This window comes from Ixodes scapularis, unplaced genomic scaffold, assembly GCF_016920785.2.
Source record: "Ixodes scapularis isolate PalLabHiFi unplaced genomic scaffold, ASM1692078v2 PGA_scaffold1__304_contigs__length_218370807, whole genome shotgun sequence".
Classification (NCBI taxonomy): domain Eukaryota; kingdom Metazoa; phylum Arthropoda; class Arachnida; order Ixodida; family Ixodidae; genus Ixodes; species Ixodes scapularis.
Window position 1 is genome coordinate 81643962 of NW_024609846.1, and position 15551 is coordinate 81659512.

At 45.4% G+C, this 15551-nt stretch overlaps 1 protein-coding gene across 1 annotated transcript in view; it reads left to right on the forward strand.

Annotated features, from left to right (window-relative positions):
• LOC120838994 (sodium-dependent serotonin transporter) overlaps positions 1–15551 on the forward strand; it is a 67979-nt gene that overhangs the window by 5835 nt on the left and 46593 nt on the right. Inside the window, exon 2 of the mRNA XM_040209178.2 lies at positions 6844–6978. Coding sequence (XP_040065112.2) covers positions 6844–6978 — 135 coding nt within the window. The remainder of the gene's footprint in view (positions 1–6843; positions 6979–15551) is intronic.

The following is a 15551-nucleotide window of genomic DNA, read 5'->3' on the forward strand; positions in this document are numbered from 1 at the left end:
AAAATTAGCACAAGGGGCTTGTGATCTGTTTTAATCAAGACGTGAAGTCCGGTTATAAATTCTTGGAACCTTTCACATGCCCACACGACCACCAGGCCTTCTTTCTCCACTTACACATACCTCCTTTCGGTTTCAGTCAAAGTCCTTGAGGCATAGGCGACGGATCGGTACGTTTTATATTCTTGTTGTTGGCGCAGTACCGCTTCTAGCCCATACGATGAAGCCAGTCGAAATGATTGTGTGCTTCCCTGGGTCGTAATGTGCCAACACTGGACTTCTTGTCAATGCGTTCTTCAACTGGTCGAAATTTCTTTGTTGCTCGCTAGTCCAGATCCACTCGTTTATTTGTGCTTATAGTAGGCAGGTTAGCGGGTAGGCAATCTCTGACACGCCTGGAACGAACTTGGTTAGGTAGTTTACTATTCCGAGGAAACTTCTTAGTTCAGACACATTTGACGGCACTTTCATATCGACAATTGCTCTGATCCTGTTTGGGTCTGGTCGGATACCCTCCTGGTCGATGATGTTTCCAAGGAACTTGCTTAACGAAAAATTCACATTTCTCTGCGTTTAGGGTCATTCCCCTGTCCTGGAGTCGTTGGAGAACATTACGAAGCCTCTCATGATGCACTTCTGGAGTGCTTCCGTAGATAAGGACGTCGTCCATGTTGCACAGGACCCCTTGCAGACCTTCGAGAAACTGTGTCATCTTTTTCTGGACAAACTCCGGTGCTGATGTGATGCCGAAGGGCAATCTCCGGAACCTGAACCTTCCAAAAGGTGTTATGAAGGTCGTCATATGTTGAGACTCTTCGGCTAGTTTAAACTGCCCAAATTCGGAGTTGGCATCGATCTTAGAGAAGTATTTCGCTCCAGCTAGTTGTCCCAGCACGTGTGCTCCATTTGGCAAAGGATGCACTTCTCTTTTCACGTACTTGTTTAGCTCGGTAAAATCTACGCAGATGCGCACGTCTCCATTTGATTTTGCGACTATAACCATCCCAGAGCACCACTAGCTCTGTTGGCTCTTCCACGGGTTCTATTACTTGCATCTTGACCATTTCCTCAAGCTTCTCCTTTGTCTTGCCTAGCAAGGGAATGGCTATTCTCCGAGGCGTCATCAATGCAAAGGGAACTGCGTCATATCGTAGCTCCATTTTGTAAGCTTCTTTCACGTGTCCCAGCCCAGAAAAAAGTTTGGGAAACTCACTTTCCGGCTTCACGTCTCCAGTACGTAAAGTCGCAACATCGCAAACCTTTTGGACGATTCCCAGCTTCTCACTGGCATCTCTCGAAAGAAGAGCTTCATCCAAGTCATTAACAACGTACAGGTCCGCTTTTGTCGACTTGGTCCTGTAGGTCATGTCCTTTGTGATCATTCCCAGCACGTCTAGTTCATGGCGACCGGGACCCTTTAGGATCTTCATGGGCCTCTGCACGGACGTCGCTGAAAAAGACGCTTTGTACGTCTCTGTCGGAATGACCGTCACGTCGGCGCCAGTGTCGACCTTGAAGACAATTGGCACCTCGCCAACTTGAACTGTCGCCGTCCACCGTTGACTGTTTTCGCATTCGATGACTCCAAGGAATGCAGTCTCTGTAGTGGAAACTTGGTTCAGCGCTTCGGAGTTTCGGTATTGGCGGGCGTAATGTTCAATTATGCGCCATTTGTTGCAAATCGCCTTTCGTGCCGGACACTGTGCTTTCGAATGTGTCCAGTCGGTGCTTGAAACTGAGTAGAGTTGGGTACCGTCTTCTCGCCCACTCTTCCCTCACGATTGACTTTTCTTGAAGGAGCCCTCTTTGATACGTAAAGGCGATCCACGTTGGTTCCACTGGACGTGTGAAGTCTGGTCTGTTGGTCTTTCACAACCTCAGACTGTCGCGTCCTGTTTGTTGCTTTTTCAAGCGTCAAGTCTGGATCAAGCTGCAGTCTTTCAGAAAGCTTGTGATCTTTAAGTGCCACCACTATCCTGTCTCGAATCATTTCGTTGTGGAGTGTGCCGAATTTGCAGAACTTGGCAAGCTTGTGCAGATCTGTCATGAACTCTTCGATATTCTCTCCTTCTCTTTGACATCTCGGATGGAGAGTGGGTCGCTCATAAACAACGTTCCGTCTCATAACAAAGTGGTTCTCAAAGGCTTGGAGCACGGCGCTGTAGTCTGTCATTTGCTGTTCAGGTAAACTGAGAGACAGCAGGATATCATCCGCTTTGTTCCCCATGAAGTAGATGAGAGCATTCACCTGTTCTGTTCCTGGCTTCGCAGCGAGACCACTGACGACTCGAAATCGTTCGAAGCGGCGTTTCCACGAGGTCCATTCTTCTGGGTTTGCAAAGGTGTACGGCTCAAGGGGTTGACAAAAGAAGCTGGACGTGGCCATTGCTTGCGTAGCTCCTACTCCGGGAATATCGCCTTGGCGCACTTCTGACACCATGTGTTGTCAGGGCCTCAGGAACTCAGGACTCAACCAGCGTCCGTTGAGAATCAGCCATTTAATCCTCTGTCTCGAGCGCCCCTCCCTTTTCTTCATCGTCGTCTTTTCCGGCTCACGCCTCGCGATGACTATAGCTCCTTGCACAACATCGCCCTGCAGAAGATTACAGTCATCGATTGAGCGAATACAAAAAAAAGGCTTCATGTCATCAGAAAATAACGACAGATTTGAATTTACTGCACATGTATCGTTGATAAAAATCAGAAACAAAAAGGTTCCTAGATTATCATACTTACGATTGTGTTGATGGCTGTCAAAAATATCTGAGAAGTTAATTATAATATGACAACACATTGACGATCAGTAAGATGTCAAACCACTTCAGGGAAATTGGAAAAAGAACCATTCTATGACAATTTATGTAACCGTAAATTATGGTTAACTTTTGCAAATGACTTCAAAAGATTAAAATATATAATATTAACTTGTCACTATTAAAAACACGGGGCACTGAATATTTTGCAAGCTGGATAGATTTGTCTCGACATAACTACCCCTAAGGAAATACTGTCAATAAGAAATAAGGCGTTGTTTAAGATAAAACGTCATGCGCGCATGCATTAAAATCTTAAACACTTAAAAAAACATAAAAAACATATGGGGCGATACTTATTCCCTGTAAAGGTATTCCACGTTTATGTAGAGGCACATCAATCGACTTTTTCTACACAGAAGGTAAAACACCCGCAGATATTAAATATATGTTCAATGCTGAAAAAAAGAACACGTTTTAACAGCCCTTAACAATAAAATTAGAAATACAATCCAAGCCCGACGATAGTTTCAGCTTTAATTGTATAGCCGCGTCCATGATATCAGGTATAGTAACTTTGTCGAGCGTAAAAATATCAGAGTATGTTGATTCATTGGAAGATGCACAACCTGTAAACACCATCTGAAGAAAAAAGCTACTACTGAAGTGACCTGAAAATAAGTAAGCAACATCATTCGGGTTTGACACATACCCAGAATCATTTCTCAATCAAATACGCTGTACACTATATCTTGTGTGCTTTCTGGCGAATCATCAAAGCGCATCTGGTTTGTAGAACAGACTATCTTCCACTGCTCTTAAATGAACTCGCTCGTCATGTGCAAACAACTTTCTCACAAAAGCAGAATAAATACTAAACATGATCTGTTTCTTTTGTTCATTTTTTGACAATGTACTCTTTTGTGCACGCAGTACAACAATTCTAGAATATCACAAGGGGTTCTTTTTTTGTCCTAGACTCTAAAGGAACGTTTTGGAATAAATTTGTCGACTTGTAAATGATTCTGCCACTGAGTTACCAGTTCCCTTTTTTAAAAAAAGGCGAATAGTCAAAATCTCGAAAATACTCAGAAAGACAGATAATCACCTGCGTTTGACGCATACTACGCGTAGCTTTCTCAAACTGCTGGTTTAAAGGAACCATCGAAAGTGTCAATAAAAGGTGGGTGATATACGCGAGCCTTCACTAGTTGAACATCACTTAACGATAAGTCGTTTATGGGATATTCAGTAAGATAAAGACAAAGGACTTTGTTTCCCACGTTGTTCTTAAAGTCGTTCAACGGTCTCGGACTATTAAAGAATGTGAAATTCAAAAGTCGGGATCATTTACTTATTGTAGAAGTATTTTAATTGTTGACAAATCCCAGCGACCAGTCAATACTACGCAAGTTCAAATCACTATAAATATATGTACTCGTAACTCGATCAAATTGATTACTTTTTCTAGCGCTTAAAATTGCTCAGTAAAATTGCGATTGTCTGAGACAGGAGAAAAATAATAACTACCGATAAAATAGTTAGGTCCATAATGCGAGCGCTGAATAATACAGACGCATTCCGCGTGTAGGACTCGGGTCACATCAATTCGATGCGAGCTAACCGAATCGTCGACGGTGATTAAAACACCACTCCCGAATTTCTGACGAGTCGAAGCTTAATCTCAGTCACGGCGGCGAACGGCATAGGAAGGAAAACAGCATATATTCGAAAATTTTCTCGTCCAGCCAAGTTTCAGTGAGACAAATAATGTTAAAATCAGAAAAAAACATATTTGATAAAAAAAAAAAAAAAGTGTCCACCTCGCTCTTAAACCACGACTGTTTTGGTAATATGCTTTAAGCGTCTTCATTATTTGGTTGATAAGAAGAGTTGGTAGCCTGCTTACATCACGTCTGAAAAATGTAAGCTGGCTACTAATATACAGCAACATTTTCTCAGGAAAGTAGCCAGGTTTCCCTGTGGTCCACTGTCTTGTAGTTTTCAAGTGAGTATCAGAAGAACTTGCGGTGTAGTAACACTGACAACCGCCGCGGCGTCACTACAAGGCTTTCTCAAGGGTGTGGGGTGTCCGATATGGTTGATAATTTGTCAAATTGGCACCCACAAGTAACACCAGTCAAGTTCCTGCATGAACAGATAGCAATCGCAATGTGGCTAACTCGCTGTCAAGAAATAGCGCAGGTGCTGAGGTGTTGCTATTCTGGAGCATGAGTATCCGCAGAACTTTCTGTAGTGCGAGAGCAAATCTATTTTTATTTAGGGAGTTGGACTGTGAAGGAAGAGAGGGGACGGCACCTTTTCTTTTTTTTCGGAGGGGACAACTTTTGAATTAAGGGGAGTATACCCAAGGGAGGGAAGAGAAGGGGGGAGTTTGTTTCTTATCCCCTTTGGACGTTTATGTGCAATCCCAGTGGCTATCTCGGATTTTGACTTGCACGGGAGGAAAGGCCATGATGATGGAAATTAGTCTCTCCTTTCTGGCAGGGAGCGCATGTCAGGTGTAACTGTAAGATGCCGGTGCAATGTCCTTCAACCTTTGGTGATGCACAAAGGAGCATGATCACCGGATTAACAGCGCATAAGAGCGCGCTGTACCAAAAGAGGGCTGAGCCGCTAGGCATTCGCTCATCTCCTTCAAGGAAGATGGTTTCAAACCTATTATGTCGTACATTGATTGTTGAAAAGTGTTTTTATTCGTCGTTGAGCTGACAAAAGTATGTGACATTGCTGCGGCTGTTGGTCGCAGGCAAGCTCTTACAAGTCGCCGAAAACGACCCTGAAGTTTCTGTACCGCAAGGTTACAGTTCTCGGACAGTCGAGCCCCTTCAAGGGTGTTCGCTTGGTGGTGTCTATAAAGTACATACGTCAGGAGGTACTTAGAACTTTCCGACTGGTGAAAGAACGGGATTGGGGACGTTTAAATGATCTCCAAATCTATGTAAATCGTGAAAATCCCCGGTGTATTTGGGCACCCCCCCCCCCCCCTCCAAACACACACACACACTCCTCTTTTCGGAAGATCGATGGTACGGTACCTTCTTGCAATAATCCCGTTTTTTGGGTGATGAGCGCGGGATGTTATTTGTGGGAGATTCGGCATTTCACCGAGGCTATTGTATGCAGGGTTTAGTGAACTCGCTTGGTAGCGGTGCAGATGCGCAGGTGGAGCAGATTCCTCTGCCCCGTCAACTTTATCCTTTAAATCATCGTTCGTGATGGATAGGATTCGGTGTCGGGGTAACGGAGCACAGTTACTCTCCGCGTACGGGACGTGTAACTACACTCTAAGAAATGCCTGCGCGTCTACTTACCCGCAAAACACTCAAAGAGTAAAACTCTGCGATCTACGAAATCAGCTTAGCGAATGTTGAGGAGGAACATCCGTTTAGGACTTAAAAATGAAGTCTGCGGTGTGGCATTACGCACTGCAAAGCGTCATGCTTGCATTGCGTTATGTCACAGCGCAGAATTCATTTTTAGGTCTTAACGGATGTTCCGCCTCATCATTCGCTGAGCTGATTTTGTAGATCGCAGAGATTGGCTCTTTGAGTGTTTTGCGGGAAAGTAGACGCGCAGGCATTTCTTAGGGTGTAGAATCGCAGCATGGCCTTTTAGGTTTCAGTTCCTCAGCAAGAGGTGTTTTGAACCAGTGTAACGTAAGTCGGCAGGGATAAGTGAATCTCCCATCCCCAAGAGAGTCCACTTCAGTAAACGTTGGACTAAAGGCCGGTTCACACATGCGTCTTAGTGCAGAGATACCGCAAAGTCGGCACTGAATTAATCCTACTTTCAGCGCGTACTCAGCTCTGAAGTGGAGAGTTTACGCTGCATTGGGTGTGTAAGCAAGCAAAGCTTGCACATGCATGCATCAGAGTGCTGATACAGCGCATTCATAGCGCAAAGCGAGCGCTAAGTCTATATGCTGAGTTATCGCTACGGTGTATATGTTAATATACCTGTCTGATGACGTGCGGTGCGGTCTCGTATGTCTCCTTGGTTTTCTGCCTTAGTGACGTCTGCCTGGGATGCACTTCCTTCCATCCTCAACCTGGCGCTGTGGCCTTTCTAGGCGCCTTCCTCATCCCGTACACCGTGATGCTGGTGTTCGGCGGCCTGCCCTTGTTTTACCTGGAGCTGGCTATGGGCCAGTACTACCGCAGCGGCTGTCTCACCATATGGAAGAACATCTTCCCCATTTTTAAAGGTAGGCACGCTGCATTTGGGGTCTCCCCGCCAAGCGAACGTCTAGGTTGTGAGGCATGCAAGGCAGGGAAGTAAAGGCAGCAGCGAAATACGGCATCGTTAGAGCCGACATTGGTGGTCCCAGAAAAAGACCGAGAAAGAAAACAGAAGATAGGTTAGGCCTGTTCGTTTTTCAGCGACAAGTTGAAGGTGTTCTAGCGCTCGACAACTTTAATAATTCTTTCTAAAAAAAAAAAAAAAAAAAAAATTGGGGTGTGTGTATGGTATGCAGCTTAGAACTTAGTTTGACTCAACAAGCGATTTGTCTCTCCGCTGTAGATGAGAAATTTAGCCAGTGCAGTACAAACCGCTAGCCTGTGGGCCTTTAACGTGCACCACGCAGTAGTGATGCACGACCGCACGCTGGTACGATGCTCATCTAGATCGAAACGAGCAGGGGTGGAGGTTAAGCCCAGAATCCCTGGGTTCTTCAGCACGAGCTTTCGCTCCACCTGCTCCGAGCTGGTGTGCGCTTAGAGTGCGCTAGCCTAGTGTCACTAAATAAGCTACGCTTTCGAGTAGCGATTAGAGTGGTAACGACACTTTGCCATATTCTGGCTTAAAATCATGGTTGCCAGTAATCTAAAGCTTTATCTGAAATCAGATGAAACACCTTTGTGCCCTCCAGAAATGTTTAAACAGTTCGCGACAGAGCAAAGTATGTTTCATGAGCTTCCTAACACCGAATCTAACGCTGAGGAAGTCGCACTTTTGAATCATGACAATCGGCAGTCGCCACTGCTCTGCATAAGAGGCAAAATGGCGGTGCCCACAACAATGTTGGGGAACGCAGTGCCGATCTTCTAGGCGCAGCTCATTTAGTGTCTCTACGCTAGCCCACTCGGCCACCAATCGCCCCCTACCCCCTCTTCCCTGTTCTTTTTTATACAACGCTGTTCTCGTGTGTTTCCGTGCAAAACAAAAGCAATAAATAATGCAAATACAAACTTTACAAGGGATGTGTTTTTCTGCTTCTTCTGCGTATATCAATGCGTAGTCAACAATATGTCCTGCATGCCCCGCCGTTCTAATGCAGCAGGTATGCATGGGACTTTTTCCTCTAGGTTATTATATTTGACTTTAACTTGCAAGGTGTTTCCAAGAGTGCGATGTAGCTTCTTTCACCCTCGTCAAGGTTGTTAATAAGTTCAAACTTATTTTAACGTGCGCGGTACACCACTAAAATGGTGCCATCTCGGTTGATTGAATGGACTTCATTAATGGCCGTTTGTCTACTTCCCCACACAACAATGGTTGAGACAGTCACTATCATTGAAGGAGGAAACTTGGCAAACAATAAAACCGCCTGCCCTCCTCCCCCCCCCCCCCCCCCTCACACACACACACGAGAAAAAATCGCTTTAATGGCGTAACCCGGGCTGTGGCAGCGCGAGTGGGACGCGAACACAACACCATGCTCAGTGTTGACGGTATAGCTCTAGAGCGCAGCGAATGCACCACGCGAATTCACCATCTGAAAGCGTATCTGTAGTAACAGCGCACGTGCGTAGAAACCAGATTCACCCGAGTTGAAGCATCTGCGCATGCGCAGGGCCAAAAAACAGCGCCACCGCGGTGGCGTGACAACGTCAGAGCATCGAGTTAATCTGTATTATGTACACTTTATGTACAGAATAGAGCCGACGCTTAATGATCCGTTGGAGCATAGCCTCCTATATACTGACTAGAGCCACTCAATGAGCCGTACTTAGGGTATCGGGACTCTGTTTCCCCGACATTGCTGTGGGCGCCGCCATTTTGGTGCTTGTGCAGGACAGATGCAAGTGCCGATCGTCATAATTCAAAGGTACGACTTCCTCAGTATTAGCTGTTAGAAAACTCATGTAATATTGCTTTGCCCTGCCGCGATCTGTTTAAACATTTGTGGAGGGCGGAGAAGCGTTCTCTGAGATTTCAGATAAAGGTTCAGATGACTGGCAACCATGATTTTAAGACACAATATGGGCAAGTGTCGTTACTCTGAAGCGTAGCTTACTTAGTGGCACTGATACTGACAAAGCCTGGCAGATCGCCACGAGAAGCGGCCGCCGAAATAGAAAAGATGGAGCGTCAGACAACGGATGAGAGGAGAGCCACGTGACTGGCGCCCCGCTGCGGCGGGGCGCCGAAACACACTTCTCCCGAGCGAATAAGTGTGTTTTGGGTCCTCGCCGCTGCAAAAGCTGTGTGCTGACGTTCAGGTTCTCCGACGAATGGCTCTTTGACGCTCTGTGCTACCAGATACTCGCGCTCCAAATCTGCGACCGGGCACTCTATGGTTCCGTAGTCGAACTGCCAGGATTTGCGAGTATAGAGGAGGCTATGGTTGGAGTCAAATGAAGCGTATTAAATCAAAAGGCGCCGAAAGTTCGTAAAGGCGACAAGCGCCGTGGAGATGCACTCTTGTCACCTCTAGATCATCAGTGGCTCTAGGAGCGGCACGAAGGAGTTGACACCTTTCGTCACCGATGGTCATTCCAGCATCGCCGCGCTCCCTCCACTCGAGTGTATCGGGGTGCAGAATGCCCACCGGGGTCCTCCCCAAGAACGTCGAAACCGCGGTCTTGTCTCCCGGACGTCGGGCTACCGAACGGCAGCCACGGGCGCGCACGAGCGCCCCTTCGAGCCCCGCCGGACCGCGCTCGAGGGAGCGCCGGGGCACGGAGGAGGTTGGCGGCCGCACGGAGCTCAGATAGCGCGGGCGAAGCTATCGCGCTCAGTTCTTCTCTCATCGAGGCACGCGCTTCTTTGTTTAGAGGGCCTTACCGACGGCCATAAATCAGAGCGTTTCCCTCCATCGGCGACACCGAAGGAAAAAAAAGAAAGAAAAAAAGCTGCTATGCTGTGCATGCAGATTCCTCCAGAACGCCACTATCGCTGTTTTTCTTTTTTCCTTTCTTTCCCCTCATTATTTTCCTTTTTTTTGCGGGTATACTTTTAAAGGCGATCTTCGCATGCATATGTGCTTGTGTTTATGATTGTGTGCGTGCGCGTGTGTGTGTTCGAGCGTGAGTGTGTACATTTACGTATGTGCCCGTATGTGTGTGCCTTTGCGTGTATGAGCGTTGTTTAGAGAATCAACTGTGATATACTTATACCCCTGTCAGACGGGCACCTTAAATGCCATTTAAGCAAAATAACATTAGAGCTCGGCCAATCCGCGTGTTTAATACGCCACGCTACGCGCGCGTGCGGAACGTGCAGAGCCAGGCTCACGAGCTGATTCGTCGAGCGGTGAATGACGTTCGATCAAAATGGCATTTACTTTCCCGTCTGACGGGGGTATTAGTGAATTACAGCTCGCTATACGTAAAGACGGTTACCCGCGATCCAGTTACTTTTGCGTAAATACTATTACACCGAAAGTAGTGATTCATTGCAATTGTAACCAGTGACAGGAATTCAGTAACTTTAAACAGGCAATACTATACAGCCCCCTTTTTGATATGTATGGCAACTTAAAAAGTACGACTGCATAAAGCTCCTATTGCGCGACACGTACGCATTGTTCCCAGGACAGTGAGTACAAACAAAGCAAATTCAGAATCGTGTATAAACCAGTGTTGGACAAAATACTCGATAAAGGTATTTAAGGGGAGAGACCCCCTAGGAGGGTCAACTTTTGAACCCTTGGCTTCAAAAATAATGAAATTTACTGAATATGGTGGCGGTCATGCTAGAGGGTGCAGGACAAACTTTCAGATCTGTCGGTCAAGTGGGAAGGAAATTCGGGTACCTTCTATCAGCAACACACCTACATTGTTTAGTTAATCTATCGTCGGAAAACTATCACAATATTCAAGATTTTTATTCGCTAGGTATGTGGCAGAATTCGTGGAAGGTGCGGCTATGAAAAGCTTTTTGTTAAAAGTCATTTATTTCTATCAATTTTCTTTTCTGCAAAATTGGTCAACTTTTGGCCTTCTGTGTCTTCGACAAAATGTCAACATTTTTTTTTTATAAAGGATATCCGTAAATTGCCAAAAACGTTTTATAGTCGCATTTCTTATTAAATCTCAGTCAGGAAAAGTGAAGAACGAGCCTTCCTTGTGTTGCCATTATCAAACGATAAATTTCCTAAAATGGAATTTATACCAAAAAGTGGAACGCAGAAAAGTGCGTTTAAAGTGCTCCAGACCCTACATTTTCTTTAGCTTCGATGGACTGAAAATAATTTATAAGAAATTATCTATGCAGTGTAAACTAGTGAAAATTTCTGCGAATACTCTCTAGATGTTGGTGAATGTAAATATGTAATTTTTCAAAATCAATGTTTTTTGCAGAATTTCATTTTTTTTTTTTGGGTAGTGTCCCCCCGTAAGTTGAGTTACTGAATACCTGCTTTATAAAGTATTTAAAATAATACTCAAGTTAATTTCCCTACAAAGTATCTTGAGTAGAGTACAGACACTTAGATATATAATTAAATTACTTTTGAAGATATTTCCGCATTGCGTAGTTTGTATCGACGTCAGTGACAACGGCAGTTATACAGCTGCGCAAATCTGGGTTACCAGAATGGTTTATTATCACGCAGCAACACAAAACAGAAAAAAAAAATCGTAGAGCTATTTTATACAGTTCAAATATAGGGAGCAGGATATTGTCACGACTTACAAATGACGAGGCGGCGAATAATTGAAGAAACTGAACGTTTAATAGGGCGAACTTGTGTCCAAAACAAAATAGAGAAAGGCTAGCGTCGCAGGCGTCGATGTCGGCGAAACAGCAGGATCGAGCGCTGGGGGCGAGACTGACTGCGGACCGCCACTCGGAGCACCTTTTGTACCCGCGTGGGTTTGTGGAACAGAGCGATTGTCACCGAAAAGGGTTCCTGGCAAAGACAAGTCGCGTCCTATCTCCAAAAACATCTGTCATCTTTAAAAATACAGGACCCCTTCAAAGTAGTGAATTCTGAAGGAATCGTCGAATTTCTCCGGTTAAAGAGCAATGAGATCGGTACGGCCTTCAGTATAGATGTGGAGAACCTGTTTTACTCATTGCCACATGCACAATTATTGGAGTCTGTGAAGACATGTATTGAAGCCAATGGAGAGCTCTCCTTCAGGGGCTCATGTGGAATTTCAACGGAGAGCTTTTTAGAGCTTTTATATTTTTATCTAACGTCCATGATTGTTGGGTGGCGAGATGGGTGCTATGTACAAAAGTCAGGAGTTTGTATTGGCTCCTGTGTAGCCCCAGTCCTCAGTGACATTTATCTGGGAGCAGTAGACTGTGCCATTGAAAGGGAGCGATTGTCACCGAAAAGGGTTCCTGGCAAAGACAAGTCGCGTCCTATCTCCAAAAACATCTGTCATCTTTAAAAATACAGGACCCCTTCAAAGTAGTGAATTCTGAAGAAATCGTCGAATTTCTCCGGTTAAAGAGCAATGAGATCGGTACGGCCTTCAGTATAGATGTGGAGAACCTGTTTTACTCATTGCCACATGCACAATTATTGGAGTCTGTGAAGACATGTATTGAAGCCAATGGAGAGCTCTCCTTCAGGGGCTCATGTGGAATTTCAACGGAGAGCTTTTTAGAGCTTTTATATTTTTATCTAACGTCCATGATTGTTGGGTGGCGAGATGGGTGCTATGTACAAAAGTCAGGAGTTTGTATTGGCTCCTGTGTAGCCCCAGTCGTCAGTGACATTTATCTGGGAGCAGTAGACTGTGCCATTGAAAGGGAGCTTGGAAGTCGAGGAGTTAACAAGGTAGCCCGCTATGTGGATGACTTCCTGGTTGTTCTTCAAGATAACACCGATGTGCACACACAGGTGACCAATATTTTGGCGACCTTCACTGAGTATGGAGGGGGCCTCAGGTTCACGTATGAGGTCCCTCAAGAAAACGTTCTCCAGTTTTTAGACCTTTCGCTTCACTTAGGTGATACGCAAGTGTGCTGGACGTACTCTCCACGCTCCAAGAAACGAATTTTGGAATTCAGTTCGGCTCACTCTAAGATCGTCAAGAGGGGCATTGCTCTGACATGTTTGGGATCCGCGCTCAAGAAATCATGTTGCCACACAATGGAAGCCAGCTTCTCGATGCAGGTTGAAAGACTCAGAAAAGCCAGCTATCCGTTACCACTACTGGCTAATGTAGCGGACACCTTGTTGAAAAGGGCAAAAGGCCTCCAAGCCAACAAACAAGATGTAGAAAAGACAAGACCGGTGGTAATCCCGTACCTTCACAAGACGTCACACAATTTAAAGAACGTGGCAGGTCGGTATGGGGTCCGAGTGGTATTTTCAGCCCCGCAAAAAATGAGCAAAATTTGCTCCATAGTCAACTCGCAAGCCGAAGGTGCCACAAAACAGAGGTGCACAAAAAAACATGCTAAACCTTTTGTTCCGTGCACTTCAGGCGTGGTATACAAGATTCCACTCTCGTGCGGCAAGGTCTACGTAGGGCAAACAGGCAGGTGTCTTAACGACCGACTTCGCGAGCATGATTATTCTTTGAGAGCCACAGTGGGAGGCCATCTTGCAACACATTGCAAGGAGTGCAATTGTAATCCACTGTTCGGGGAAACAATAACCCTAGACAGGCACAAGGATAAAATGACCCGCGAAGTGGTAGAAGCCTTCTACATCATATCCGCAGCTACTAAATGCATTAGTGTTGCATCGGTAGCCTTGACAAGCAAGGAAACTGACTTTTTAAGACGGACAATGCAGAACTCGCATGAGTCACGGGTGCCGCGAGACATCAGGCACGACGACCCAGCGGGAGCCGACCATGGATGATGTGGTCGTCTTCCCCCCCTGACACGGGTGACCAGGCGCGAGCGAAGACATGCAAACACACCCTGCACCACGACACCGAAGGCACAGCCAAAAAAAGGTTTTAGGGTTTAATCAAAGAACCAGTGTATCAAGCCTGTGCGCGCGAGGGAACACCCGACTTTGTGTTTTATATTCCTGTTTTATATTGCTGCTTCCTCTTCTTCCTTTTTCATCTTTATGGGGAGCTGGACGATGTTCTTTCTTTTCTTCATCGTTGTAAATACAGTTGTGAGTAGCGCTCTTTTCTGTCCCTTCTTTCTTCCTCATACGTGTGCGCTAATGCCGTTAATATGTATGGATAGCAAAGAGAACCCACATAATAGCCACGGCAGTGGTCGCACATTCTCTAAATAGGTTGCGTTCAGAAAGGCACTCAACGTCGGGGGACACTTTGTTGGCATTTTGAGGGGTCATTCAGTTCGTAGTTTTTTTCCTTACTGTACCAATTTTCCTTACTTACCAATATTTGCTTACAGACAGTGTTGTCGAGATCAATAGGCGACAGACTGACGACAAAAAGAAAAGAAACAAAAGAATACCTCGACGTTTTTCCCTAGCGAAATCAAAAATACAAAAAGCAAAAAAATTTTTTTGTGTGTGAGTGTGTGTGGCCATTTCTCATTTTCTTCTATTTGTCATTTTCTTGACACTCAAATCTGCATTGTTGTCGTAGGTATAGTTTTCCGGTCTGCGTTACGCCTCAGGGTGGCATCTTCGCTTCCGTAAAACCACACCTTTTGTTTGAGGATTTCTTGGGGAAACTTTATGGAAACAAAAGGCGCCTCTGGAAAGGTAAGGGGAAAACCTTCATTATGCAAACTTTGGGCTGAAATATGAGTTACAATGGGCAAAAAAGCGATGTTTTCACGAGCTCAGTCAAAGTCACCATAGCTAATCGGAGCTAGCAACAGGATTTGGTTGCTCGAAAGGATGTTCACGTTTGCTCGTGTCACGCCCGCGCCACTTCATACCGAAAAACTCGGGAAATGGCGGAATGTTAAAAATATATTTAAGATAATGAGTACAAGATACTTGGAATTGTAATTAAAATAGAGCATCAAATACTCTCGATAAAAAGTATTTGCAAGATACCAAGATATTTCAATAAGTATAAGAAATATAGGCACAAGTCTGGTACAAACCCACACTGTGTATATTCCAACCCAAAAATGAAACCTGGCGACGATTCGATTTTATTTCGTGAGTTTTAACTGAAGAAACCGGACGAACAGGGTAGTTCAAGTGTCACTTTTCAGCCCTCAACTCAGAGTCTGTACCCACTTATGTCTCTGACGACACGCCAAGGCAGTGACGCTGGCTAGGGAACAGAGCATGTGCATTTGAAGAACTGCATTTTCCAACCTGGTGCATGGATGGGGAAAGTCAAGGAAAAAAACTCTAACTTGCCGGAGTCCTTTGCTCCCTTGTAGTCTAATATAACAAATATATAATCAAATTATAAACAGCAGCGATGCAGAACCCAGGAATCCTGGGACCCTATGTTGCGCTTTTTAGGCTCCCACGGCGAAGGAAGTGACGTCAACAACGCAGCAGACACAGATTGGATGTTGATTGGTTAGAGTCGCTGATGACGAATTTCCGCAGAAGAAAACAAAGAAAAAGTGAGCTTTGTTTTCTTCTGCGGAAATCTGTCATCAGCGGCTCTCACCAATCAACACCCAATCTGCGTCTGCTGCGTTGTTGACGTCACTTCCTTCTCCCTGGTCGCCGTGGGAGTCCAGAAA